Source organism: Oncorhynchus masou, chromosome 15, assembly GCF_036934945.1.
Source record: "Oncorhynchus masou masou isolate Uvic2021 chromosome 15, UVic_Omas_1.1, whole genome shotgun sequence".
Taxonomy (NCBI): Eukaryota; Metazoa; Chordata; class Actinopteri; order Salmoniformes; family Salmonidae; genus Oncorhynchus; species Oncorhynchus masou.
In genome coordinates this window covers 70205489-70232466 of record NC_088226.1, presented here as the reverse complement: position 1 = coordinate 70232466, position 26978 = coordinate 70205489, and the positions used below count along the sequence as shown (strand labels likewise).

The window sequence follows — 26978 nt, the reverse complement described above, 5'->3', positions numbered from 1 at the left end:
CCAATGAAAACGTGTGATTTCCACCAATGAAAACGTGTGATTTCCACCAATGAAAACGTGTGATTTCCACCAATGAAAACGTGTGATTTCCACCAATGAAAACGTGTGATTTCCACCAATGAAAACGTGTTATTTCCACCAATGAAAACGTGTTATTTCCACCAATGAAAACGTGTTATTTCCACCAATGAAAACGTGTTATTTCCACCAATGAAAACGTGTTATTTCCACCAATGAAAACGTGTTATTTCCACCAATTAAAACGTGTTATTTCCACCAATGAGAACGTGTTATTTCCACCAATGAGAACGTGTGATTTCTACCAATGAAAACGTGTGATTTCCACCAATGAAAACGTGTGATTTCTACCAATGAAAACGTGTGATTTCCACCAATGAAAACGTGCGATTTCTACCAATGAAAACGTGTGATTTCTACCAATGAAAACGTGCTATTTCTACCAATGAAAACGTGCGATTTCCACCAATGAAAACGTGTTATTTCCACCTGCAAATGTGTGCTTGAGTATTGTTTTCTTTGGCAACTGTGGTGTGAGCGGGATAAACACCCCCTGTTCTGAAAATGATCCTGGAACTAATGAACTGCGTCCTCCATTATTTATCCAAGGTAATGTACAAAATGTTGGTGTTTATCCCTTACCTAATAAAGCCCTTTATGAATAATGTACCATAGTTAATCAAAATGTCTGTATGTACTGTACACCCTCTCTCTGTCAGGGGTCACTAGTCCCTCACCTGGCCCCTGATTGACCCCTCCTGCTTCTGTGTTGGACAGACGTACACCTCTTTGAGATTCTTCAACCGAGAGTAGAACACAAACGACAGTCTCCCTTCCGCACAGTCTGGTCTATCTGAAAGAGAGACGACGGAGTAGCAGTGTTTTACCGGGAAGATGTTGTTCAAAATGTATCATTTCCCAAATGTACCTGCGCTGACGTCGAGGCCCCTCTCGAAGCCAGCGAAGAACTGCTCTCCCTCCAACAGGTCACAGAGGTCAGAGGGTTGTGGGCCATCGTACTGCTCTGACAGAGACTGTACTCTGTTGTCCACCTGTTGAACATTGTCATATGTGAGATATTTACTGTACACATTATGACATCAACACACATTATGACATCAACACACATTATGACATCAACACACATTATGACATCAACACACAATATGACATCAACACACATTATGACATCAACACACATTATGACATCAACACACAATATGACATCAACACACATTATGACATCAACACACAATATGACATCAACACACAATATGACATCAACACACATTATGACATCAACACACGGTGGATCTTCTAACATTCCTGCACTTCTAAAACTTGCAGTGGAAAGTCTGATGTACTATGCATGTGATACAGCCACTGACTGTCGTTGGTCTCAAGAAGAGATGCTGCTGTAACACTTGACTGTCGTTGGTCTCAGGAAGTGATGCTGCTGTAACATTGACTGTCGTTGGACTCAGGAAGTGATGCTGCTGTAACACTTGACTGTCGTTGGTCTCAGGAAGTGATGCTGCTGTAACATTGACTGTCCTAGGTCTCAGGAAGTGATGCTGCTGTAACACTGACTGCCCTTGGTCTCAGGAAGTGATGCTGCTGTAACACTGACTGCCCTAGGTCTCAGGAAGTGATGCTGCTGTAACACTGACTGCCCTTGGTCTCAGGAAGTGATGCTGCTGTAACACTGTCTGCCCTTGGTCTCTTATCCTATATCCACCGATCCACCTTGTTGGCATGGCCGGCACTGTAGCAGAACCTGTTTGGGGCTGGGTCGCTTCTCCAACACCAACTCTTACCACACAAATCATACATTTCAGACTGAAGATCAATAAATGGATGGATGGCTTGATTGATTGATTGATTGGTTGACTGGACCCCACCTTGTCAGCAGGCAGGCACTGTAGCAGAACCTGTTTGGGGTCTGTTCTCCTCTGTAGCACCAGGAACTGGACCTGAAACTGCTTCAGTCTCTGGTAGACCCTACGGACCACCCCGCTAACACAGCGCTGGGTAGTGTACCACAGCCAGTACCTGGAATAATATACACAAACTATTAACAGACGTAGCCAATAGAACCTCATTCGTGCGTTGAAGATGTCGTTCCCGTAGCAACGATTAAAACATTCCCTAACCAGAAACCGTGGATTGATGGCAGCATTCGCGTGAAACCGAAAGCGCGAACCACTGCTTTTAATCAGGGCAAGGTGTCTGGTAACATGACTGAATACAAAACAGTGCAGCTATTCCCTCCGCAAGGCTATCAAACAAGCTAAGCGTCAGTACAGAGACAAAGTATAATCTCAATTCAACGGCTCAGACACAAGAGGCATGTGGCAGGGTCTACAGTCAATCACGGACTACAGGAAGAAATCCAGCCCAGTCAGGGGCCTGGATGTCTTGCTCCCAGGCCGACTAAATAACTTTTTTGCCCGCTTTGAGGACAATACAGTGCCACTGACACGGCCTGCAACGGAAACATGCGGTCTTTCCTTCACTGCAGCCAAGGTGAGTAAAACATTTAAACGTGTTAACCCTCGCAAGGCTGCAGGCCCAGACGGCATCCCCAGCCGCGCCCTCAGAGCATGCGCAGACCACCTGGCTGGTGTGTTTACGGACATATTCAATCAATCCCTATACCAGTCTGCTGTTCCCACATGCTTCAAGAGGGCCACCATCGTTCCTGTTCCCAAGAAAGCTAAGGTAACTGAGCTAAACGACTACCGCCCCGTAGCACTCACTTCCGTCATCATGAAGTGCTTTGAGAGACTAGTCAAGGACCATATCACCTCCACCCTACCTGACACCCTAGACCCACTCCAATTTGCTTACCGCCCAAATAGGTCCACAGACGATGCAATCTCAACCACACTGCACACTGCCCTAACCCATCTGGACAAGAGGAATACCTATGTGAGAATGCTGTTCATCGACTACAGCTCGGCATTCAACACCATAGTACCCTCCAAGCTCGTCATCAAGCTCGAGACCCTGGGTCTCGACCCCGCCCTGTGCAACTGGGTACTGGACTTCCTGACGGGCCGCCCCCAGGTGGTGAGGGTAGGTAACAACATCTCCTCCCCACTGATCCTCAACACTGGGGCCCCACAAGGGTGCGTTCTGAGCCCTCTCCTGTACTCCCTGTTCACCCACGACTGCGTGGCCACGCACGACACAACAGTGGTTGGCTTGATTACCAACAACGACGAGACGGCCTACAGGGAGGAGGTGAGGGCCCTCGGAGTGTGGTGTCAGGAAAATAACCTCACACTCAACGTCAACAAAACTAAGGAGATGATTGTGGACTTCAGGAAACAGCAGAGGGAACACCCCCCCTATCCACATCGATGGAACAGTAGTGGAGAGGGTAGTAAGTTTTAAGTTCCTCGGCATACACATCACAGACAAACTGAATTGGTCCACTCACACAGACAGCATCGTGAAGAAGCAGCGCCTCTTCAACCTCAGGAGGCTGAAGAAATTCGGCTTGTCACCAAAAGCACTCACAAACTTCTACAGATGCACAATCGAGAGCATCCTGGCGGGCTGTATCACCGCCTGGTACGGCAACTGCTCCGCCCTCAACCGTAAGGCTCTCCAGAGGGTAGTGAGGTCTGCACAACGCATCACCGGGGGCAAACTACCTGCCCTCCAGGACACCTACACCACCCGATGTTATAGGAAGGCCATAAAGATCATCAAGAACATCAACCACCCGAGCCACTGCCTGTTCACCCCGCTATTATCCAGAAGGCGAGGTCAGTACAGGTGCATCAAAGCTGGGACCGAGAGACTGAAAAACAGCTTCTATCTCAAGGCCATCAGACTGTTAAACAGCCACCACTAACATTGAGTGGCTGCTGCCAACACACTGACACTGACTCAACTCCAGCCACTTTAATAATGGGAATTGATGGGAAATGATGTAAATATATCACTAGCCACTTTAAACAATGCTACCTTATATAATGTTACTTACCCTACATTATTCATCTCATATGCATTCGTATATACTGTACTCTATATCATCGACTGCATCCTTATGTAATATATGTATCACTAGCCACTTTAACTATGCCACTTTGTTTACATACTCATCTCATATGTATATACTGTACTCGATACCATCTACTGTATCTTGCCTATGCTGCTCTGTACCATCACTCATTCATATATCCTTATGTACATATTCTTTATCCCCTTACACTGTGTATAAGACAGTAGTTTAGGAATTGTTAGTTAGATTACTTGTTGGTTATTACTGCATTGTCGGAAGAAGCACAAGCATTTCGCTACACTCGCATTAACATCTGCTAACCATGCGTATGTGACAAATAAAATTTGATTTGATTTGATTCAGGCTCCGGTAACACCGTACAGACCACAGCCACTACCCAGGATAGATGAACGATATTAACTTAATGTCAGCCTCAAGGACCAATGTGAGAAGACCATACTCTAACACTATGCCCAGACCGGACGAGGGCCTACGCAAATGGATTTTGTCCCCCCCACACGACATGCGATTACAACACACGGGTGGAAATATCAAAACAAACTCTGAACCAATTATATTAATTTGGGGACAGGTCGAAAAGCATTAAACATGTATTGCAATTTAGCGAGCTAGCTTGCTGTTGCTAGCTAATGTGTCCTATTTAGCTAGCTTGCTGTTGCTAGCTAATGTGTCCTATTTAGCTAGCTTGCTGTTGCTAGCTAATGTGTCCTATTTAGCTAGCTTGCTGTTGCTAGCTAATGTGTCCTATTTAGCTAGCTTGCTGTGGCTAGCTAATGTGTCCTATTTAGCTAGCTTGCTGTGTCCTATTTAGCTAGCTTGCTGTTGCTAGCTAATGTGTCCTATTTAGCTAGCTTGCTGTTGCTAGCTAATGTGTCCTATTTAGCTAGCTTGCTGTTGTTAGCTAATGTGTCCTATTTAGCTAGCTTGCTGTTGCTAGCTAATGTGTCCTATTTAGCTAGCTTGCTGTTTCTAGCTAATGTGTCCTATTTAGCTAGCTTGCTGTTGCTAGCTAATGTGTCCTATTTAGCTAGCTTGCTGTTTCTAGCTAATGTGTCCTATTTAGCTAGCTTGCTGTTTCTAGCTAATGTGTCCTATTTAGCTAGCTTGCTGTTGCTAGCTAATGTGTCCTATTTAGCTAGCTTGCTGTTGCTAGCTAATGTGTCCTATTTAGCTAGCTTGCTGTTGCTAGCTAATGTGTCCTAATTAGCTAGCTTGCTGTTGCTAGCTAATGTGTCCTAATTAGCTAGCTTGCTGTTGCTAGCTAATGTGTCCTATTTAGCTAGCTTGCTGTTGCTAGCTAATGTGTCCTATTTAGCTAGCTTGCTGTTGCTAGCTTGTCCTAGGATATAAACGTTGGGTTGTTTACAGTTAACTGTTCTGCCTGTGATTATTATTATTTAACCATGTTGGTCATTTATGAACATTTGAACATCTTGGCCATGTTCTGTTATAATCTCCACCCGGCACAGCCAGAAGAGGACTGGCCACCCCACATAGCCTGGTTCCTCTCGAGGTTTCTTCCTAGGTTTTGGCCTTTCTAGGGAGTTTTTCCTAGCCACCATGCTTCTACACCTGCATTGCTTGCTGTTTGGGGTTTTAGGCTGGGTTTCTGTACAGCACTTTGAGATATCAGCTGATGTAAGAAGGGCTTTATACATAGACTTGATTGATTCCTACTGTAAAGCTGTGTGTTCATGTCGTCTGGAATAACGGGAACTCACCAGGAGAAGTGAGTGATGTAGAAGATGGCGTAGAGCTGTGTGACGTACAGGGACACCTGTGAGGTTATGTCTGTCCAGGTGTGGGCGCTGGGGTCTCCATGAAGCAGGTGGAGACAGGACAGGTCTACTGTATGACCTGGGACATCAACAACAACAAGGTTAAATTAATGTAGGTAGAGCTGGGGTCTCCATGGAGACAGGACAGGTCTACTGTATGACCTGGGACATCAACACCAACAACATGGTTAAATGAATGCAGGTAGAGCTGGGGTCTCCATGGAGACAGGACAGGTCTACTGTATGACCTGGGACATCAACAACAACAACAACAACAACATGGTTAAATGAATGCAGGTAGAGCTGGGGTCTCCATGGAGACAGGACAGGTCTACTGTATGACCTGGGACATCAACAACAACAACATGGTTAAATTAATGCAGGTAGAGCTGGGGTCTCCATGGAGACAGGACAGGTCTACTGTATGACCTGGGACATCAACAACAACAACATGGTTAAATTAATGCAGGTAGAGCTGGGGTCTCCATGGAGACAGGACAGGTCTACTGTATGACCTGGGACATCAACAACAACAACAACATGGTTAAATTAATGCAGGTAGAGCTGGGGTCTCCATGGAGACAGGACAGATCTACTGTATGACCTGGGACATCATCAACAACAACAACAACATGGTTAAATTAATGCAGGTAGAGCTGGGGTCTCCATGGAGACGGGTCTACTTGAAGTCATTTCTCATCAGAAACGGCTAGAAGGGTTGAAAGCCAAGCGGAGTAACCATTCCGCTAACACCTATCCAATCATGTCGGATCTGAAGTGGAGAGGAAAGAAATGCAAGCGTTGAACAGTTTTCAAACAGGACCCAGTAGACCTACCAGTGAGTCCGGTTGGCAGAGGGACCTGCACCTTGATTGGCTGGAGGAATTGGATGCTGGGGTCTTGAGAGAGACAGAGGAGGGGACTGACTCTGGCCTGAGGGTCTCCACACAACATCTGGACCTCGGTGACAGACACCTGTAACACCTGTAGAAACAGGTGAGTGAGCAGGGATCGGATCTACATTACACACTGCTGAGGAGATAGCAGGAAAACACATGTCACAAAATAAAGAGGATACTAGCTAGTATTGTTTTATTGTTTTAACAAACAATGATCTCTGGAAGAACCAGTGTCTGGTGAACACCGGACTGTACCTGTAGAGTGGTGGTGAATACCGGACCGTACCTGTAGAGTGATGGTGAATACCGGACCGTACCTGTAGAGTGGTGGTGAATACCGGACCGTACCTGTAGAGTGGTGGTGAATACCGGACCGTACCTGTAGAGTGGTGGTGAATACCGGACCGTACCTGTAGAGTGATGGTGAATACCGGACCGTACCTGTAGAGTGATGGTGAATACCGGACCGTACCTGTAGAGTGATGGTGAATACCGGACCGTACCTGTAGAGTGATGGTGAATACCGGACCGTACCTGTAGAGTGATGGTGAATACCGGACCGTACCTGTAGAGTGATGGTGAATACCGGACCGTACCTGTAGAGTGATGGTGAATACCGGACCGTACCTGTAGAGTGATGGTGAATACCGGACCGTACCTGTAGAGTGATGGTGAATACCGGACCGTACCTGTAGAGTGATGGTGAATACCGGACCGTACCTGTAGAGTGATGGTGAATACCGGACCGTACCTGTAGAGTGATGGTGAATACCGGACCGTACCTGTAGAGTGATGGTGAATACCGGACCGTACCTGTAGAGTGATGGTGAATACCAGACCGTACGTGTAGAGTGATGGTGAATACCAGACCGTACGTGTAGAGTGATGGTGAATACCAGACCGTACCTGTAGAGTGATGGTGAATACCGGACTGTACCTGTAGAGTGATGGTGAATACCGGACTGTACCTGTAGAGTGCTGGTGAATACCGGACTGTACCTGTAGAGTGATGGTGAATACCGGACTGTACCTGTAGAGTGATGGTGCGGGTCTGAACAGTGCAGTCCGGGGGGAAGGTCAGTTTGATGCCTGCGTCTGAACGTGACACCAACAGCGCCCCCTCTGGTGTCACAGAGCAACTGTCCCTGACTGGACGACCCACTGCCACAAACCAGGAGAACTGTCTCACTGAGACGCAGGCCAGCTATGGGGACAAACTTGTTATTTTATTTTTTTTAACAGGAAAGTCAATTAAGAATAAATTCTTACACAGACAGACAGACAGAGACAACCAAACAGAGAGACAGAGAGAGAGAGAGAGAGAGAGAGAGAGACAGACAGACAGAGACAGACAGAGACAGACAGAGACAGACAGAGACAGACAGAGACAGACAGACAGACACAGAGACAGAGAGACAGACAGAGAGACAGAGAGACAGACAGAGACAGACAGAGACAGACAGAGACAGACACAGAGACAGACAGAGACAGACAGAGACAGACAGAGACAGACAGAGACAGACAGAGACAGACAGAGACAGACAGAGACAGACAGAGACAGACAGAGACAGACAGAGACAGACAGACAGACAGAGACAGACAGACAGACAGACAGAGACAGACAGAGACAGACAGAGACAGACAGACAGAGACAGACAGAGACAGACAGAGAGAGAGACAGAGACAGACAGAGACAGACAGAGACAGACAGAGACAGACAGATATTTGTCTGCTGTACAAATCAGAATCTCAACCGTACACTGTATGCACTTCTGGAGATCGGACAGGGTTTGTCAGCACAGCAGACAGCAACAATCAAATACAGATCTCTCTCTCCAAATCTCATATCTCCAGAAGTGAACAGGATGTTGGGTCTAGGGGGTAAATTCGGGCCTGGGCCAAGGAGGTTGGTTATATTTTCTTGCATGCCATATTATAAAGCAGTGTTGTGTTCTGTACACTACCCTGGCAGGTCGGCCTCCGGGGTGACTGCTGTGTCCTATACTGCCCCTTCTGGTCTCAGTGGATAGTGTACTCCACTTCTGTCCATCAAACCTCCTCACAACCACCTCCCCTTTCCTGGACCGGTGGTACGGTACACACACCTCCACTGGCTGGAGAGGAGAGGAGAGGAGAGGAGAGGAGAGGAGAGGAGAGGAGAGGAGAGGAGGAGAGGAGAAGAATATGTTCAGAAGAAGATGAGTATCAGAGTAGAAGAGACCAATGAGAGAAGATTATTATTATTATTATTATTAATATATTATTATTATTATTATTATTATTATTATTATTATTATTATTATTATTATTATTATTATTATTAATATTAATAATAATATTAATATTATTATTATTCGTAGATGAGTATCAGAGTAGAAGAGACCAATGAGAGAAGCTCGTAGATGAGTATCAGAGCAGAAGAGACCAATGAGAGAAGCTCGTAGATACACAATGAAAAAGGCTTTGTCCCAAATATCTGTACGCTGCAAGAAACAACCCATTTAAGAAGATATCGACTTTGTGTGTGAACCTACAGATCTTTCCATTGATATGTATCACACCATAAATTAGACTAATTAATTTTACGACTGCCGTTCACAGAATACCTTTAAAAAGGAGATCCCGTGTGGGAGGAGTTCCAGTGGTCGACTCAGCAGGAAGTCATGCTCCTCGAGCCACACCCATTTCCTGTCTGGCCTACGCTCCGCCCACTGCAGCGTGGTGGTCGTCGCTAGGCAACCCGAGGGAAACAGTAGCTCCGCTCCCCCTGGGAGGAACACATGACAACCAGCAGACGACACACAGAACCTGGTGGGAGAGGAAGAACAGCAATAACAACAACAACAACAACAACAACAACACCACCAAGCTTTAACTGACAACTACAGAAGGAAACAACTGTGTCGATATCTGAGGTCAGCATCAAGTCAAGTCAAAGTAACACTGTGTTGTACCTGTGTCGATTCGGTCCAAGGTGTAACTCTGGAATGCGTGTTTCCACCTGGCCTGAGGAGGACAGAGGACGATAAACTAAGGAACGATTTACAAAACTAGGATGACACTGCAAATAGTCAATACCGACAGGAACGTCACTTAGACCTTCCTTCAGGTATGGGTGGTAGAGAGGGTAGACTGGTACTAACCAGGTGGTAGAGAGGGTAGACTAACATTACTGGACTAGACTAACATTACTGGTACTAACCAGGTGGTAGAGGTGGAGGGGGTAGAGTTAGTGGTACTAACCAGGTGGTAGTGGTGGAGGAGGTACACTGGTACTAACCAGGTGGTAGTGGTGGAGGAGGTACACTGGTACTAACCAGGTGGTAGTGGTGGAGGGGGTAGACTGGTACTAACCAGGTGGTAGTGGTGGAGGAGGTACACTAGTACTAACCAGGTGGTAGTGGTGGAGGGGGTAGACTGGTACTAACCAGGTGGTAGTGGTGGAGGAGGTACACTAGTACTAACCAGGTGGTAGTGGTGGAGGGGGTAGACTGGTACTAACCAGGTGGTAGTGGTGGAGGGGGTAGACTGGTACTAACCAGCTGGTTAGTAGTGGAGGGGGTAAAGTTAGTGGTACTAACCAGGTGGTAGTGGTAGAGGGGGTAGACTGGTACTAACCAGGTGGTAGTGGTGGAGGGGGTAGACTGGTACTAACCAGGTGGTAGTGGTAGAGGGGATAGACTGGTACTAACCAGGTGGTAGTGGTGGAGGAGGTACACTGGTACTAACCAGGTGGTAGTGGTGGAGGAGGTAGACTGGTACTAACCAGGTGGTAGAGGTGGAGGGGGTAAAGTTAGTGGTACTAACCAGGTGGTAGTGGTGGAGGAGGTAGACTGGTACTAACCAGGTGGTAGTGGTAGAGGGGGTAGACTGGTACTAACCAGGTGGTAGTGGTGGAGGGGGTAGACTGGTACTAACCAGGTGGTAGTGGTAGAGGAGGTACACTGGTACTAACCAGGTGGTAGTGGTGGAGGGGGTAGACTGGTACTAACCAGGTGGTAGTGGTGGAGGGGGTAGACTGGTACTAACCAGGTGGTAGTGGTGGAGGGGGTAGACTGGTACTAACCAGGTGGTAGTGGTGGAGGGGGTAGACTGGTACTAACCAGGTGGTTAGTAGTGGAGGGGGTAAAGTTAGTGGGACTAACCAGGTGGTAGAGGTGGAGGGGGTAGACTGGTACTAACCAGGTGGTAGTGGTGGAGGGGGTAGACTGGTACTAACCAGGTGGTTAGTAGTGGAGGGGGTAAAGTTAGTGGTACTAACCAGGTGGTAGAGGTGGAGGGGGTAGACTGGTACTAACCAGGTGGTAGTGGTGGAGGGGGTAGACTGGTACTAACCAGGTGGTAGTGGTGGAGGAGGTAGACTGGTACTAACCAGGTGGTAGAGGTGGAGGGGGTAGAGTTAGTGGTACTAACCAGGTGGTAGTGGTGGAGGAGATAGACTGGTACTAACCAGGTGGTAGAGGTGGAGGGGGTAGACTGGTACTAACCAGGTGGTAGAGGTGGAGAGGGTGGACTGGTACTAACCAGGTGGTATTGGTGGAGGAGGTAGACTGGTACTAACCAGGTGGTAGTGGTGGAGGGGGTAGACTGGTACTAACCAGGTGGTAGAGGTGGAGGAGGTAGACTGGTACTAACCAGGTGGTAGTGGTGGAGGAGGTAGACTGGTACTAACCAGGTGGTAGTGGTGGAGGGGGTAGACTGGTACTAACCAGGTGGTAGTGGTAGAGGGGGTAGACTGGTACTAACCAGGTGGTAGTGGTGGAGGGGGTAGAGTTAGTGGTAGTGGTGGAGGGGGTAGACTGGTACTAACCAGGTGGTAGTGGTGGAGGGGGTAGACTGGTACTAACCAAGTGGGAGTGGTAGAGGGGGTAGACTGGTACTAACCAGGTGGTAGAGGTGGAGGGGGTAGACTGGTACTAACCAGGTGGTAGTGGTGTAGGAGGGGGTAGACTGGTACTAACCAGGTGGTAGTGGTGGAGGGGGTAGACTGGTACTAACCAGGTGGGAGTGGTAGAGGGGGTAGACTGGTACTAACCAGGTGGTAGTGGTGGAGGGGGTAGACTGGTACTAACCAGGTGGTAGTGGTAGAGGGGGTAGACTGGTACTAACCAGGTGGTAGTGGTAGAGGGGGTAGACTGGTACTAACCAGGTGGTAGAGGGGGTAGACTGGTACTAACCAGGTGGTAGAGAGGGTAGACTGGTACTAACCAGGTGGTAGTGGTGTAGGAGGGGGTAGACTGGTACTAACCAGGTGGTAGTGGTAGAGGGGGTAGACTGGTACTAACCAGGTGGTAGAGGTGGAGGGGGTAGACTGGTACTAACCAGGTGGTAGTGGTAGAGGGGGTAGACTGGTACTAACCAGGTGGTAGTGGTGTAGGAGGTAGACTGGTACTAACCAGGTGGTAGAGGTGGAGGAGGGGGTAGACTGGTACTAACCAGGTGGTAGTGGTGGAGGGGGTAGACTGGTACTAACCAGGTGGTAGTGGTGGAGGGGGTAGACTGGTACTAACCAGGTGGTAGTGGTGGAGGGGGTAGACTGGTACTAACCAGGTGGTAGAGGTGGATGGGGTAGACTGGTACTAACCAGGTGGTAGTGGTAGAGGTGGTAGACTGGTACTAACCAGGTGGTAGAGGTGGAGGGGGTAGAGTTAGTGGTACTAACCAGGTGGTAGTGGTGGAGGGGGTAGACTGGTACTAACCAGGTGGTAGTGGTGGAGGGGGTAGACTGGTACTAACCAGGTGGTAGTGGTGGAGGGGGTAGAGTTAGTGGTACTAACCAGGTGGTAGTGGTGGAGGGGGTAGACTGGTACTAACCAGGTGGTAGTGGTGGAGGGGGTAGACTGGTACTAACCAGGTGGTAGAGGTGGAGGGGGTAGACTGGTACTAACCAGGTGGTAGTGGTGGAGGGGGTAGACTGGTACTAACCAGGTGGTAGTGGTAGAGGGGGTAGACTGGTACTAACCAGGTGGTAGTGGTGGAGGGGGTAGAGTTAGTGGTACTAACCAGGTGGTAGTGGTGGAGGAGGTAGACTGGTACTAACCAGGTGGTAGTGGTGTAGGAGGGGGTAGACTGGTACTAACCAGGTGGTAGTGGTGTAGGAGGGGGTAGACTGGTACTAACCAGGTGGTAGAGGTGGAGGGGGTAGACTGGTACTAACCAGGTGGTAGTGGTGGAGAGGGTAGACTGGTACTAACCAGGTGGTAGAGGTGGAGGGGGTAGACTGGTACTAACCAGGTGGTAGTGGTGTAGAAGGTAGACTGGTACTAACCAGGTGGTAGTGGTGGAGGAGGTAGACTGGTACTAACCAGGTGGTAGTGGTGGAGGAGGTAGACTGGTACTAACCAGGTGGTAGTGGTGGAGGAGGTAGACTGGTACTAACCAGGTGGTAGTGGTGTAGGAGGGGGTAGACTGGTACTAACCAGGTGGTAGTGGTGGAGGAGGTAGACTGGTACTAACCAGGTGGTAGTGGTGTAGGAGGGGGTAGACTGGTACTAACCAGGTGGTAGTGGTGGAGGAGGTAGACTGGTACTAACCAGGTGGTAGTGGTGTAGGAGGTAGACTGGTACTAACCAGGTGGTAGTGGTGGAGGAGGTACACTGGTACTAACCAGGTGGTAGTGGTGGAGGAGGTAGACTGGTACTAACCAGGTGGTAGTGGTGGAGGAGGTACACTGGTACTAACCAGGTGGTAGTGGTGGAGGGGGTAGACTGGTACTAACCAGGTGGTGGAGGAGGTAGACTGGTACTAACCAGGTGGTAGTGGTAGAGGAGGTAGACTGGTACTAACCAGGTGGTAGTGGTGGAGGGGGTAGAGTTAGTGGTACTAACCAGGTGGTAGTGGTGGAGGGGGTAGAGTTAGTGGTACTAACCAGGTGGTAGTGGTGGAGGGGGTAGACTGGTACTAACCAGGTGGTAGTGGTGGAGGGGGTAGACTGGTACTAACCAGGTGGTAGTGGTGGAGGAGGCAGACTGGTACTAACCAGGTGGTAGTGGTGGAGGAGGTACACTGGTACTAACCAGGTGGTAGTGGTAGAGGGGGTAGACTGGTACTAACCAGGTGGTAGTGGTGTAGGAGGAGGTAGACTGGTACTAACCAGGTGGTAGTGGTGGAGGAGGTAGACTGGTACTAACCAGGTGGTAGTGGTGGAGGGGGTAGACTGGTACTAACCAGGTGGTAGTGGTGGAGGAGGTACACTAGTACTAACCAGGTGGTAGTGGTGGAGGGGGTAGACTGGTACTAACCAGGTGGTAGTGGTGGAGGAGGTACACTAGTACTAACCAGGTGGTAGTGGTGGAGGGGGTAGACTGGTACTAACCAGGTGGTAGTGGTGGAGGGGGTAGACTGGTACTAACCAGGTGGTAGTGGTGGAGGGGGTAGACTGGTACTAACCAGGTGGTAGTGGTAGAGGGGGTAGACTGGTACTAACCAGGTGGTAGTGGTGGAGGGGGTAGACTGGTACTAACCAGGTGGTAGTGGTGGAGGAGGTAGACTGGTACTAACCAGGTGGTAGTGGTGGAGGGGGTAGACTGGTACTAACCAGGTGGTAGTGGTGGAGGGGGTAGACTGGTACTAACCAGGTGGTAGTGGTGGGGGGGGAGACTGGTACTAACCAGGTGGTAGTGGTGGAGGGGGTAGACTGGTACTAACCAGGTGGTAGTGGTGGAGGGGGTAGACTGGTACTAACCAGGTGGTAGTGGTGGAGGGGGTAGACTGGTACTAACCAGGTGGTAGTGGTGGAGGAGGTAGACTGGTACTAACCAGGTGGTAGAGGTGGAGGGGGTAGAGTTAGTGGTACTAACCAGGTGGTAGTGGTGGAGGGGGTAGAGTTAGTGGTACTAACCAGGTGGTAGTGGTGGAGGGGTAGGGGGTAGAGTTGTACTCACCAGGTGTGGGTGGTAGTGGTGGAGGGGTAGGGGGTAGAGTTGTACCAACCAGGTGTGGATGGTCGTGGTGGAGGGGTAGGGGGTAGAGTTGTACTCACCAGGTGTGGGTGGTAGTGGTGGAGGGGTAGGGGGTAGATTTGTACTCACCAGGTGTGGGTGGTAGTGGTGGAGGGGTAGGGGGTAGAGTTGTACTCACCAGGTGTGGGTGGTAGTGGTGGAGGGGTAGGGGGTAGATTTGTACTCACCAGGTGTGGGTGGTAGTGGAGGAGGGGTAGGGGGTAGAGTTGTACTCACCAGGTGTGGGTGGTAGTGGTGGAGGGGTAGATTTGTACTCACCAGGTGTGGGTGGTAGTGGTGGTGGGGTAGGGGGTAGAGTTGTACTCACCAGGTGTGGGTGGTAGTGGTGGAGGGGTAGATTTGTACTCACCAGGTGTGGGTGGTAGTGGAGGAGGGGTAGGGGGTAGAGTTGTACTCACCAGGTGTGGGTGGTAGTGGTGGAGGGGTAGGGGGTAGATTTGTACTCACCAGGTGTGGGTGGTAGTGGTGGAGGGGTAGATTTGTACTCACCAGGTGTTGGTGGTAGTGGTGGAGGGGTAGATTTGTACTCACCAGGTGTGGGTGGTAGTGGTGGTGGGGTAGGGGGTAGAGTTGTACTCACCAGGTGTGGGTGGTAGTGGTGGAGGGGTAGATTTGTACTCACCAGGTGTGGGTGGTAGTGGAGGAGGGGTAGGGGGTAGAGTTGTACTCACCAGGTGTGGGTGGTAGTGGTGGTGGGGTAGGGGGTAGATTTGTACTCACCAGGTGTGGGTGGTAGTGGTGGAGGGGTAGATTTGTACTCACCAGGTGTGGGTGGTAGTGGTGGTGGGGTAGGGGGTAGAGTTGTACTCACCAGGTGTGGGTGGTAGTGGTGGTGGGGTAGATTTGTACTCACCAGGTGTGGGTGGTAGTGGTGGTGGGGTAGGGGGTAGAGTTGTACTCACCAGGTGTGGGTGGTAGTGGTGGAGGGGTAGGGGGTAGAGTTGTACTCACCAGGTGTGGGTGGTAGTGGTGGTGGGGTAGGGGGTAGAGTTGTACTCACCAGGTGTGGGTGGTAGTGGTGGAGGGGTAGGGGGTAGAGTTGTACTCACCAGGTGTGGGTGGTAGTGGTGGAGGGGTAGGGGGTAGAGTTGTACTCACCAGGTGTGGGTGGTAGTGGTGGTGGGGTAGGGGGTAGATTTGTACTCACCAGGTGTGGGTGGTAGTGGTGGAGGGGTAGATTTGTACTCACCAGGTGTGGGTGGTAGTGGTGGAGGGGTAGGGGGTAGAGTTGTACTCACCAGGTGTGGGTGGTAGTGGTGGTGGGGTAGATTTGTACTCACCAGGTGTTGGTGGTAGTGGTGGAGGGGTAGGGGGTAGAGTTGTACTCACCAGGTGTGGGTGGTAGTGGTGGTGGGGTAGATTTGTACTCACCAGGTGTGGGTGGTAGTGGTGGAGGGGTAGGGGGTCTTCCCAGGGGGTTGTTCCTTACGTCTACCTTTAACTTATCCAGTTTGTCCAGACAGAGACAGACGGGGAGAACACGCAGGTCATTACTGTGGATCACCAGGTCCCTGAGAGACAGGAGACAGCCTGAGAGAGGAGAGGAGAGGAGAGCAGAGGAGAGGAGAGGAGAGGAGACGAAAGAAGAGAGGGGACAGAGAGAGAGGAGAAAGGAAACAAGAGGAGATGAGAGGAGAGGGGTGATGTAGACAGACAGATGGAGAGAATGTTCCTAACCTTTGACCCTGGCTTTTATTTTTTTCTTGCCATAGTATCATAGTCATATTTAGGCTTACAACATAGTCATACACAACAAATATGTCAATGGTTAATGCTGTGTCAGATAAATCTGTTTTTTTAAAGAACTCTCCAGTCTCCTCCCCTTACTCATTGTTGTCTATCTTCCCCCTAGAGTCTCCTCCCCAAACCCATTGTTGTCTATCTTCCCCCTAGACTCTCCTCCCCAAACCCATTGTTATCTATCTTCCCCCTAGAGTCTCCTCCCCTTACTCATTGTTGTCTATCTTCCCCCTAGAGTCTCCTCCCCTTACTCATTGTTGTCTATCTTCACCCTAGAGTCTCCTCCCCTTACCCATTGTTATCTATCTTCCCCCTAGAGTCTCCTCCCCAAACCCATTGTTATCTATCTTCCCCCTAGACTCTCCTCCCCAAACCCATTGTTGTCTATCTTCCCCCTAGAGTCTCCTCCCCTTACTCATTGTTGTCTATCTTCCCCCTAGAGTCTCCTCCCCTTACTCATTGTTGTCTATCTTCCCCCTAGAGTCTCCTCCCCTTACCCATTGTTGTCTATCTTCCCCCTAGACTCTCCTCCCCAAACCCATTGTTGTCTATCTTCCCCCTAGACTCTCCTCCCCAAACCCATTGTTGTCTATCTTCCCCCTAGACTCTCCTCCCCTTACCCATTGTTGTCTATCTTCCCCCTAGACTCTCCTACCCATACCCATTGTTGTCTATCTTCCCCCTAGAGTCTCCTCCCCAAACCCATTGTTGTCTATCTTCCCCCTAGAGTCTCCTCCCCTTACTCATTGTTGTCTATCTTCCCCCTAGACTCTCCTACCCATACCCATTGTTGTCTATCTTCCCCCTAGAGTCTCCTCCCCTTACTCATTGTTGTCTATCTTCCCCCTAGACTCTCCTCCCCAAACCCATTGTTATCTATCTTCCCCCTAGAGTCTCCTCCCCAAACCCATTGTTGTCTATCTTCCCCCTAGACTCTCCTCCCCTTACCCATTGTTGTCTATCTTCCCCCTAGACTCTCCTCCCCAAACCCATTGTTGTCTATCTTCCCCCTAGACTCTCCTCCCCTTACCCATTGTTGTCTATCTTCCCCCTAGACTCTCCTCCCCAAACCCATTGTTGTCTATCTTCCCCCTAGACTCTCCTCCCCAAACCCATTGTTGTCTATCTTCACCCTAGACTCTCCTCCCCTTACTCATTGTTGTCTATCTTCCCTCTAGACTCTCCTCCCCTTACCCATTGTTATCTATCTTCCCTCTAGACTCTCCTCCCCTTACTCATTGTTGTCTATCTTCCCCCTAGACTCTCCTCCCCTTACTCATTGTTGTCTATCTTCCCTCTAGACTCTCCTCCCCTTACCCATTGTTGTCTATCTTCCCCCTAGACTCTCCTCCCCAAACCCATTGTTGTCTATCTTCCCCCTAGACTCTCCTCCCCTTACCCATTGTTGTCTATCTTCCCCCTAGACTCTCCTCCCCAAACCCATTGTTGTCTATCTTCCCCCTAGACTCTCCTCCCCTTACCCATTGTTGTCTATCTTCACCCTAGACTCTCCTCCCCTTACTCATTGTTGTCTATCTTCCCTCTAGACTCTCCTCCCCTTACCCATTGTTATCTATCTTCCCTCTAGACTCTCCTCCCCTTACTCATTGTTGTCTATCTTCCCCCTAGACTCTCCTCCCCTTACCCATTGTTATCTATCTTCCCTCTAGACTCTCCTCCCCTTACTCATTGTTGTCTATCTTCCCCCTAGACTCTCCTACCCATACCCATTGTTGTCTATCTTCCCCCTAGAGTCTCCTCCCCAAACCCATTGTTGTCTATCTTCCCCCTAGACTCTCCTCCCCAAACCCATTGTTATCTATCTTCCCCCTAGACTCTCCTACCCATACCCATTGTTGTCTATCTTCCCCCTAGACTCTCCTCCCCAAACCCATTGTTGTCTATCTTCCCCCTAGACTCTCCTCCCCAAACCCATTGTTGTCTATCTTCCCCCTAGACTCTCCTCCCCAAACCCATTGTTATCTATCTTCCCCCTAGACTCTCCTCCCCAAACCCATTGTTATCTATCTTCCCCTAGACTCTCCTCCCCAAACCCATTGTTATCTATCTTCCCCCTAGACTCTCCTCCCCAAACCCATTGTTGTCTATCTTCCCCCTAGACTCTCCTACCCATACCCATTGTTGTCTATCTTCCCCCTAGACTCTCCTCCCCTTTGTTATCTATCTTCCCCCTAGACTCTCCTCCCCAAACCCATTGTTGTCTATCTTCCCCCTAGACTCTCCTCCCCATTGTTGTCTATCTTCCCCCTAGACTCTCCTCCCCATACCCATTGTTGTCTATCTTCCCCCTAGACTCTCCTCCCCAAACCCATTGTTGTCTATCTTCCCCTAGACTCTCCTACCCATTGTTATCTATCTTCCCCCTAGACTCTCCTCCCCAAACCCATTGTTGTCTATCTTCCCCCTAGACTCTCATCCCCTTACCCATGGTCTCAGGCAGCCTCTTTAGCCTGTTGTGTGACAGCTCCAGTTTGACCAGCTCCTCCAGCGCACCGATCTCCTCAGGTAATGTCTCCAGGAGGTTATAGGAGACATCCAGGGTGTGGAGTGTCCTCAACTGACCCAGGCTGGGGGGTAGAGAGGCCAGACAGTTCCCCAGGAGAGAGAGGTAGCGGAGGGCAGGGAGAGGACCGAAGCAGGGAGGGAGATCAGTGAGGTGGTTGTGACCCAGGAGGAGGGTGGAGAGGAGGGGGAGGGTGAGGAGGCAGGGAGGGAAGGAGGAGAGGAGGTTGAAGGAGAGGTCCAGGTGGATGAGGAGAGAAAGGGATGAGAGAGAGGGAGGAAGAGAGGTGAGAAGGCCGGGGAGGGGGTCACCATGGGCGTCATGGAAACAGTGTCCTGAGGAGGAGTCAGAAGAGGAGAGCGGGAGAGGACAGACAGGAGGAGAGGGAGAGAGGACAGACAGGAGGAGAGGACAGACAGGAGGAGAGGGAGAGAGGACAGACAGGAGGAGAGCGGGAGAGGACAGACAGGAGGAGAGCGGGAGACAGGAGGAGAGCGGGAGACAGGAGGAGAGCGGGAGACAGGAGGAGAGCGGGAGACAGGAGGAGAGCGGGAGACAGGAGGAGAGCGGGAGACAGGAGGAGAGCGGGAGACATGAGGAGAGCGGGAGAGGACAGACAGGAGGAGAGCGGGAGAGGACAGACAGGAGGAGAGCGGGAGAGGACAGACAGGAGGAGAGCGGGAGAGGACAGACAGGAGGAGAGCGGGAGAGGACAGACAGGAGGAGAGCGGGAGAGGACAGACAGGAGGAGAGAGGGAGAGGACAGACAGGAGGAGAGCGGGAGAGGACAGACAGGAGGAGAGCGGGAGAGGACAGACAGGAGGAGAGCGGGAGAGGACAGACAGGAGGAGAGCGGGGAAAGGACAGACAGGAGGAGAGCGGGGAGAGGACAGACAGGAGGAGAGCGGGAGAGGACAGACAGGAGGAGAGCGGGAGAGGACAGACAGGAGGAGAGCGGGAGAGGACAGACAGGAGGAGAGCGGGAGAGGACAGACAGGAGGAGAGCGGGAGAGGACAGACAGGAGGAGAGCGGGAGAGGACAGACAGGAGGAGAGCGGGAGAGGACAGACAGGAGAGAGGGAGAGGACAGACAGGAGGAGAGCGGGAGAGGACAGACAGGAGGAGAGAGGGAGAGGACAGACAGGAGGAGAGCGGGAGAGGACAGACAGGAGGAGAGCGGGAGAGGACAGACAGGAGAGAGGGAGAGGACAGACAGGAGGAGAGCGGGAGAGGACAGACAGGAGGAGAGCGGGAGAGGACAGACAGGAGGAGAGAGGGAGAGGACAGACAGGAGGAGAGCGGGAGAGGACAGACAGGAGGAGAGCGGGAGAGGACAGACAGGAGGAGAGCGGGAGAGTACAGACAGGAGGAGAGCGGGAGAGGACAGACAGGAGGAGAGCGGGAGAGGACAGACAAGAGAGAGGGAGAGGACAGACAGGAGGAGAGCGGGAGAGGACAGACAGGAGGAGAGCGGGAGAGGACAGACAGGAGGAGAGCGGGAGAGGACAGACAGGAGAGAGGGAGAGGACAGACAGGAGGAGAGCGGGAGAGGACAGACAGGAGGAGAGCGGGAGAGGACAGACAGGAGCAACGGACAAATTATTGAAAAGGGTGTGAAAATACCAACATAATTATTAACATGTAAAGACACACATTGTATGATAACGTTGCAGTGTTTCTACTATGTGCTATAATGTGAGTCTGATGTTCAGTTTCTACTATGTGCTATAATGTGAGTCTGATGTTCAGTTTCTACTATGTGCTATAATGTGAGTCTGATGTTCCGTTTCTACTAAATAATCGATCGAATGTTACTTTACAAACACATTACACAGCATTAATGAATGTATCAGCATTCAGCACTAGTACCTCTAATAGCTAGTGAGCGTAGCTGTGTGAGGTGCGGTAGGACGTCCAGGGCTCCCTCTAGCGCCCCCCTGTCCTCCGAGCCCAGTCGGAGGTACTGCAGGCCCCTCAGCTGCCCAGGGACAGACACCCATAGTACCTGTAGCACAGCAGTCCCGCCCTGGTATACATCCAGAGTCAGTCTAGTGTCGGTGAGCACCGCACACAGCTCTACTGACGGGGGAAGGGGAGGGGTGAGGGACGGAACTGGAGAGAACGAGGAGAGAGGAACCAGGAAGGAGGGAGAGGGAGATGAGAGGGTGGAGATGGATAGAGGAGAGATGGGGGGAGCAGGAGAGATGGGGGGAGCAGGAGAGATGGGGGAGCAGGAGATATGGAGGGAGCAGGAGAGATGGAGGGAGCAGGAGAGATGGAGGGAGCAGGAGAGATGGAGGGAGCAGGAGAGATGGAGGGAGCAGGAGAGATGGAGGGAGCAGGAGGGATGGAGGGAGGGTCGTCATCATCGTTGTCTCTGTCTGTAACTGCTATCAGTCCTTTATTCATTTCCTCCATCTTCTCCATCCTCATTTGAATTCCACTTTCTTCTTTGTTTCTAACTGCAGACACACGGGCAGTTTCTCCCTCGGTCTGTCCTTCCCTACGTGACAGTTCCTCTCCAAGATGGTGGGTCATCTTATCTACGGGAAAGTGTGTTATTCTATCGACAGTCTTATTCCTCATCTGACCAAGAGGATCATGTCCCGTTTCCATGGTTCCCCCACCGGCTTGATTCTCACCCTCCACTTTCTCTTGTCCACTTCCTCTCCTCCATTCCCTCTTCTTCTTCTTCTCTCTCTCCATCTCACACCTATTCTCTCAGAGGACCTTGTTTTTTGTGTGTGAAGGTGTTGAATTGAAATCCGAAACACATTGATTTGTTCTCTTCTCATGTATTAGAAGGGCCAATCTTCAAGGGACACCTGCTCCCTGCTGTACCTGGGCATGTTGGGACTTGAGCGTCCTAGGATACAATTCCCAGAACATTGATTGCCTCGCCAGTACAAGAACATCGCCAATATTTCACTAACAATAAACACATAACGTTACATGTCTATGTTAAATTAGGATAAAATGTATAAATATGATTGTATGACAGTAATGGTGAGTAAGATTAGAAGTTTCTTAGTGAACTACTGCTAGCTAGCCTAGTTAGCAACAAGCTACCTGCTTTGATTTAGCATGTCACTTGAAAAGTTCACGGAACAAACTAACTATGGATTTAACAAATGTACTGTACCGTGCAAGTAATGTTTCCTGTTCAAGGCGATAACCACTGCGTCTCGTCTACGCCAGATTGATTTGTTATAAAGTGCAAGGTTCGCTATTTCCTTGTTGGCTACACGTTTTTTCAAACAGCTTGTTGTCATCAGCCAGACCAATGAGGCTTGCCGCCCCGTCAGACCCCTCAGTCCGGGGAGGGACACCGGTCTTAAAAGGGACAGCGTCACGTTAAAACTCTCCCTTTTGCAACTCTCAACTGCACTTTCACTTCAAAATTGTTCTCTTTCTATCGGTTTCATTTGTTGAGATATAAATAAATAAATGAAAATACATTTACATTACATTTAAGTCATTTAGCAGACGCTCTTATCCAGAGCGAAAATAAAAATAAAACATTTAAATATTCGTGTGACATTGGGAAGTTTGAAAAACAACACAAACAGATCTGGGATCAAACTAGGGGAATACTGAGAAAATGGTTTTCCAGACGCTTTAATCAATAACTTTCAGAGCAGAAATCAAATGAAAAAACGAATAGTCAAGAGTTATCTCTGGTAAACACAGGAATAATGACGTGTCCCTGGTCCCTGATAATGTATCTGTTACTTTTACCTGATAAACACAACTTTATCTATTTTGTTCTTTGTCAAAGTCATTACTTATCTCTCTTCGGTGTGTTCATTTCCTGAATGTATAGCATACCAACCGCCAATATGGATGCCATGTATTGATATTTTTACAGAAGGGGATGTCAGCTTTGAGCGCTGATCAACATAAGTCCTATAAAAGTGATCTCGGGTTACTTTGAGTCACATGTTCAAATCCTACCCTGAAAACCATTGAACAGAGTTATATTATAATCCTACCCTGAAGACCATTGAACAGAGTGTGTTCTAATCCTACCCGGAAGACCATTGAACAGAGTGTGTTCTAGTCCTACCCTGAAGACCAATGAACAGAGTGTGTTCTAATCCTACCCTGAAGACCATTGAACAGAGTGTGTTCTAATCCTACCCTGGAAACCATTGAACAGAGTTATATTATAATCCTACCCTGAAGACCATAGAACAGAGTGTGTTCTAATCCTACCCTGAACACCAATGAACAGAGTGTGTTCTAATCCTACCCTGAACACCAATGAACAGAGTGTGTTCTAATCCTACCCTAAACACCAATGAACAGTGTGTTCTAATCCTACCCTGAAAACCATTGAACAGAGTTATATTATAATCCTACCCTGAAGACCATTGAACAGAGTTATATTATAATCCTACCCTGAAGACCATAGAACAGAGTGTGTTCTAATCCTACCCTGAACACCAATGAACAGAGTGTGTTCTAATCCTACCCTGAACACCAATGAACAGAGTGTGTTCTAATCCTACCCTAAACACCAATGAACAGTGTGTTCTAATCCTACCCTGAAAACCATTGAACAGAGTTATATTATAATCCTACCCTGAAGACCATTGAACAGAGTTATATTATAATCCTACCCTGAAGACCATTGAACAGAGTGTGTTCTAATCCTACCCTGAAGACCATTGAACAGAGTGTGTTCTAGTCCTACCCTGAAGACCATAGAACAGATTGTGTTCTAATCCTACCCTGAACCCCATTGAACAGAGTGTGTTCTAATCCTACCCTGAAAACCATTGAACAGAGTTATATTATAATCCTACCCTGAAGACCATTGAACAGAGTGTGTTCTAATCCTACCCTGAAGACCATTGAACAGAGTGTGTTCTAATCCTACCCTGAACACCAATGAACAGAGTGTGTTCTAATCCTACCCTGAAGACCATTGAACAGAGTTATATTATAATTCTACCCTGAAGGTCCAGAGTACTGCTGGTTTTTGTTTTACCTGATAATTAAATCTTCGACAGAGTCACTGTGCTAGTGGTAAACACCAAGAACACAGAGATATTTATTATGGTAGTCTCTCACGAAATATGACAACATTTTAAATGTGTGTGTCTGTGTGCCCAGTATTTGAATTTATGATGGATCCCCAGGGTGCCAGAGTTCACTTGAGATTTGGTTCTGGGGTTGTCAAGATTAGGACTACTCACATGTCTATTTCTAGCAAAATGTCTATCTGTTTTTGAGTAATTGGGAAATAGTGTGTGTGTGTGTGTGTGTGTGTGTGTGTGTGTGTGTGTGTGTGTGTGTGTGTGTGTGTGTGTGTGTGTGTGTGTGCGTGCGTGCGTGTGTGTGTGTGTGTGTGTGTGTGTGTGTGTGTGTGTGTGTGTGTGTGTGTGTGTGTGTGTGTGCGTGCGTGCGTGCGTGCGTGTGTGTGTGTGTGTGTGTCTGTTGTCACAGGAGGGTAGTTTCACAATAGGATATCCTCTCAGTGCAAGATGTGCTAAGAGCCAATCCAGAAACAAATCCATGAAATGTTGTTATTCTCGTCAGGAATGTGTTCTGCGAATAGTTTTTAAACCTAATGTTCTAAAATAATCCATTAGAGAATAACTTGGTTTTTGTGGTTTCTGTTTCCAAGTTTTTTTGTTTTACAGTTGTTCAATGCACTATTGTTTTATTAAAAAAAATAGTAATATCTTGCAATTCACTTTGATCTTTCCATGGCATTAATAACACTCCAGATATGAAAAAAACGATGTATATATACTGTAATAAAATGTATAGGCAAATGTACAGTATATTTCATAGCACCTATACAGGTGTAGGATCTTAATTTGAGCCAGTTTGCTACAGCAGGAAAACAATCCTGCAGGAACAGGAAATCTGAATTATTACGTGGACATTTTTGTAGGTGTTGATACATTTTTTTTTTTTGTAAGTGAAAATCATGTCTGAAATTTCAAAGTGGAAATTACAAACTTTTTACACCTCAAGTACACTACAAGTTTTAATTGTTTTGCTTTGGAGGAAAATTATTCTGCAACAGGGTGATCACATTATTTGTTGTTTAGAAGATCATAAATCATTTAAACAAATGTAAACAAAAGCAAGCCCAAAATAAGTGGGATATTTGCTCGATAAACACACAGTCAGACTAGTTTTTCTGTTGGACAAAAATGGCTATTAAAAAAAACAATATTATTGCCAGTTGAGTCTTTAAACTATGTAAACACATTCCTTCTGATGTGGAATGTATCTATTTTCCCTAGAGGTCGTTGTTGACTTTGTTTTGTTATAAACAGACAGATTATTGGAGAAATTAGATTCCTGTGTATAAAGTGCGTATAACTTAATATTGTCTAACTTAGAATAAAAGTATTATGTCATTTGTTAATAAACAATTAAAATCAAGAGCAATCTAAAAGAGGCAAAATGTGTTCCTGTGTAAAAGAGGCCTTGATCTCAATGGGATTTCCTTGATGAAAAATAAATAAAATATACAAATTTGACAGATACGCGTTGCCAAAGCGGACACCGGCAAACCCCTCTCGGGAAACCAAAACATTTCGAATGACAGTTGAAAGAAGGTGACGAAGGACAGGTCACAGAGAACTCAGACACTGATAGGACGGCTGTTTCAGAGAGAGCAATTCTGATTGGACATTGGGCTGTAACGTCAAACCCACCGGAATACGCCCGCCTCCACCGTGTGTGTACAAATTCAACAGATGAACGAAAGTGACATTTAAAAGGTTGGGACAAAGCTTTCAAAGACAGAGATGTTCAACCATTTCTTCTGGATAACGTTATTGTTTTTGGAGAAGAAAAAAAACGTTACTGTTTTCAACAAGCAACTGTCTTACAAATAGAAGAAACAAAGAAACAACTTTTAAAGAATATGAATGGTGAAGATGTCCTCAAGAACTTGAAGACAAAATCAACTTGTTGACAGCCAGACAAGTGTTGAACTTACTTGCTGATGTTAACGATATGAATACAGATCGCTTTGCACCCTAATGGACTGCAAGGGACCGTCCGTCACCAATAGCTGATATATTTCATACATTTTGGGCCGTGATATTACCAGTACTTTAACTCGTTAGGTAGTTTACTAACTCGGCAGCTGTGAACTTGTGAACAGAGCTTTCTGTCGTAGTTAATAAGAGAGGCATTATTTTCCTCAGTAGTTATGTTTCCGTTAGATTCGACGTGGAACATTTCCTTTGCAGGTTGCGGTTTCTTAGGCATCTATCATATCGGTGTAGCGAGTTGTCTACAGGAACAGTGTCCGTTTCTAGTGCATAATGCCCGGCACATCTACGGAGCATCAGCTGGGGCGCTCACCGCCACTGCGCTGGTCAGCGGAGCTTGTTTAGGTAGGCAGTGATGAACTTTCCTCTACGTATTGCATAGTAATGACATTGCGTGTGTGTGTGTGTGTCCGTGTATTGTCTTGCTTTGCTGTGTCTCTTGCCCGGCCTGTGCACTGTCTGTCTATCGATTGTCTACTTTTACCCACCCCCTGTTTTCCTGGACATTATCGTTGCGAAATGAGTACACACGATGTATTTTTCCCCCCAATTGTAATAGCAATGTTACCACATTATACGGATAGACCGTCTCTGACATGAACAATATTCTGTACCGTATTGTTTCCTCATCAGGTGAGGCAGGTGCCAACATCATTGATGTGGCCAAAGATGCCCGGAAGCGTTTCCTGGGTCCTATGCACCCGTCCTTCAACCTGGTAAAGATCATGCGTAACATGTTGTATAAAACGCTGCCACCGGATGCCCACCATCGTGCCACAGGGAGGCTGGGCATATCACTCACCAGGGTGACCGACGGAGAGAATGTCTTGGTGTCCCACTTTAACAGCAAGGAGGAACTGGTGCAGGTGAGCGTCTCCTACCTCAAACACTGACTTGCTGACAAAGCAAGGTTGAGGTCAATTTAATTTGAATTCTAGTCAATTCAGAAAGTAAACCAAATTACAATTCTGATGCAACATGTGTCTAATTGAAGGGA

At 48.4% G+C, this 26978-nt stretch overlaps 2 protein-coding genes across 2 annotated transcripts in view; one reads left to right on the top strand and one right to left on the bottom strand.

Moving 5' to 3' along the window:
* Positions 1-22221, bottom strand: part of pidd1 (p53-induced death domain protein 1) — a 55382-nt gene extending 33161 nt beyond the window's left edge. Inside the window, exons 1-14 of the mRNA XM_064990164.1 lie at positions 22099-22221; positions 21262-21822; positions 20826-21125; positions 18878-19291; positions 16064-16222; positions 9686-9737; positions 9338-9539; positions 8696-8845; positions 7762-7935; positions 6669-6816; positions 5776-5911; positions 1920-2070; positions 947-1070; positions 756-871 (exon numbers count right to left, since the gene is read on the bottom strand). Of these exons, the coding sequence (XP_064846236.1) occupies positions 756-871; positions 947-1070; positions 1920-2070; positions 5776-5911; positions 6669-6816; positions 7762-7935; positions 8696-8845; positions 9338-9539; positions 9686-9737; positions 16064-16222; positions 18878-19291; positions 20826-21125; positions 21262-21325 (2190 nt within the window). The 5' untranslated portion in view covers positions 21326-21822; positions 22099-22221. The remainder of the gene's footprint in view (positions 1-755; positions 872-946; positions 1071-1919; positions 2071-5775; positions 5912-6668; positions 6817-7761; positions 7936-8695; positions 8846-9337; positions 9540-9685; positions 9738-16063; positions 16223-18877; positions 19292-20825; positions 21126-21261; positions 21823-22098) is intronic.
* A 3468-nt stretch (positions 22222-25689) lies between these two features.
* The window catches only part of LOC135556921 (patatin-like phospholipase domain-containing protein 2), a 16283-nt gene continuing 14994 nt past the window's right edge, over positions 25690-26978 (top strand). Inside the window, exons 1-2 of the mRNA XM_064990325.1 lie at positions 25690-26326; positions 26615-26847. Of these exons, the coding sequence (XP_064846397.1) occupies positions 26140-26326; positions 26615-26847 (420 nt within the window). The 5' untranslated portion in view covers positions 25690-26139. The remainder of the gene's footprint in view (positions 26327-26614; positions 26848-26978) is intronic.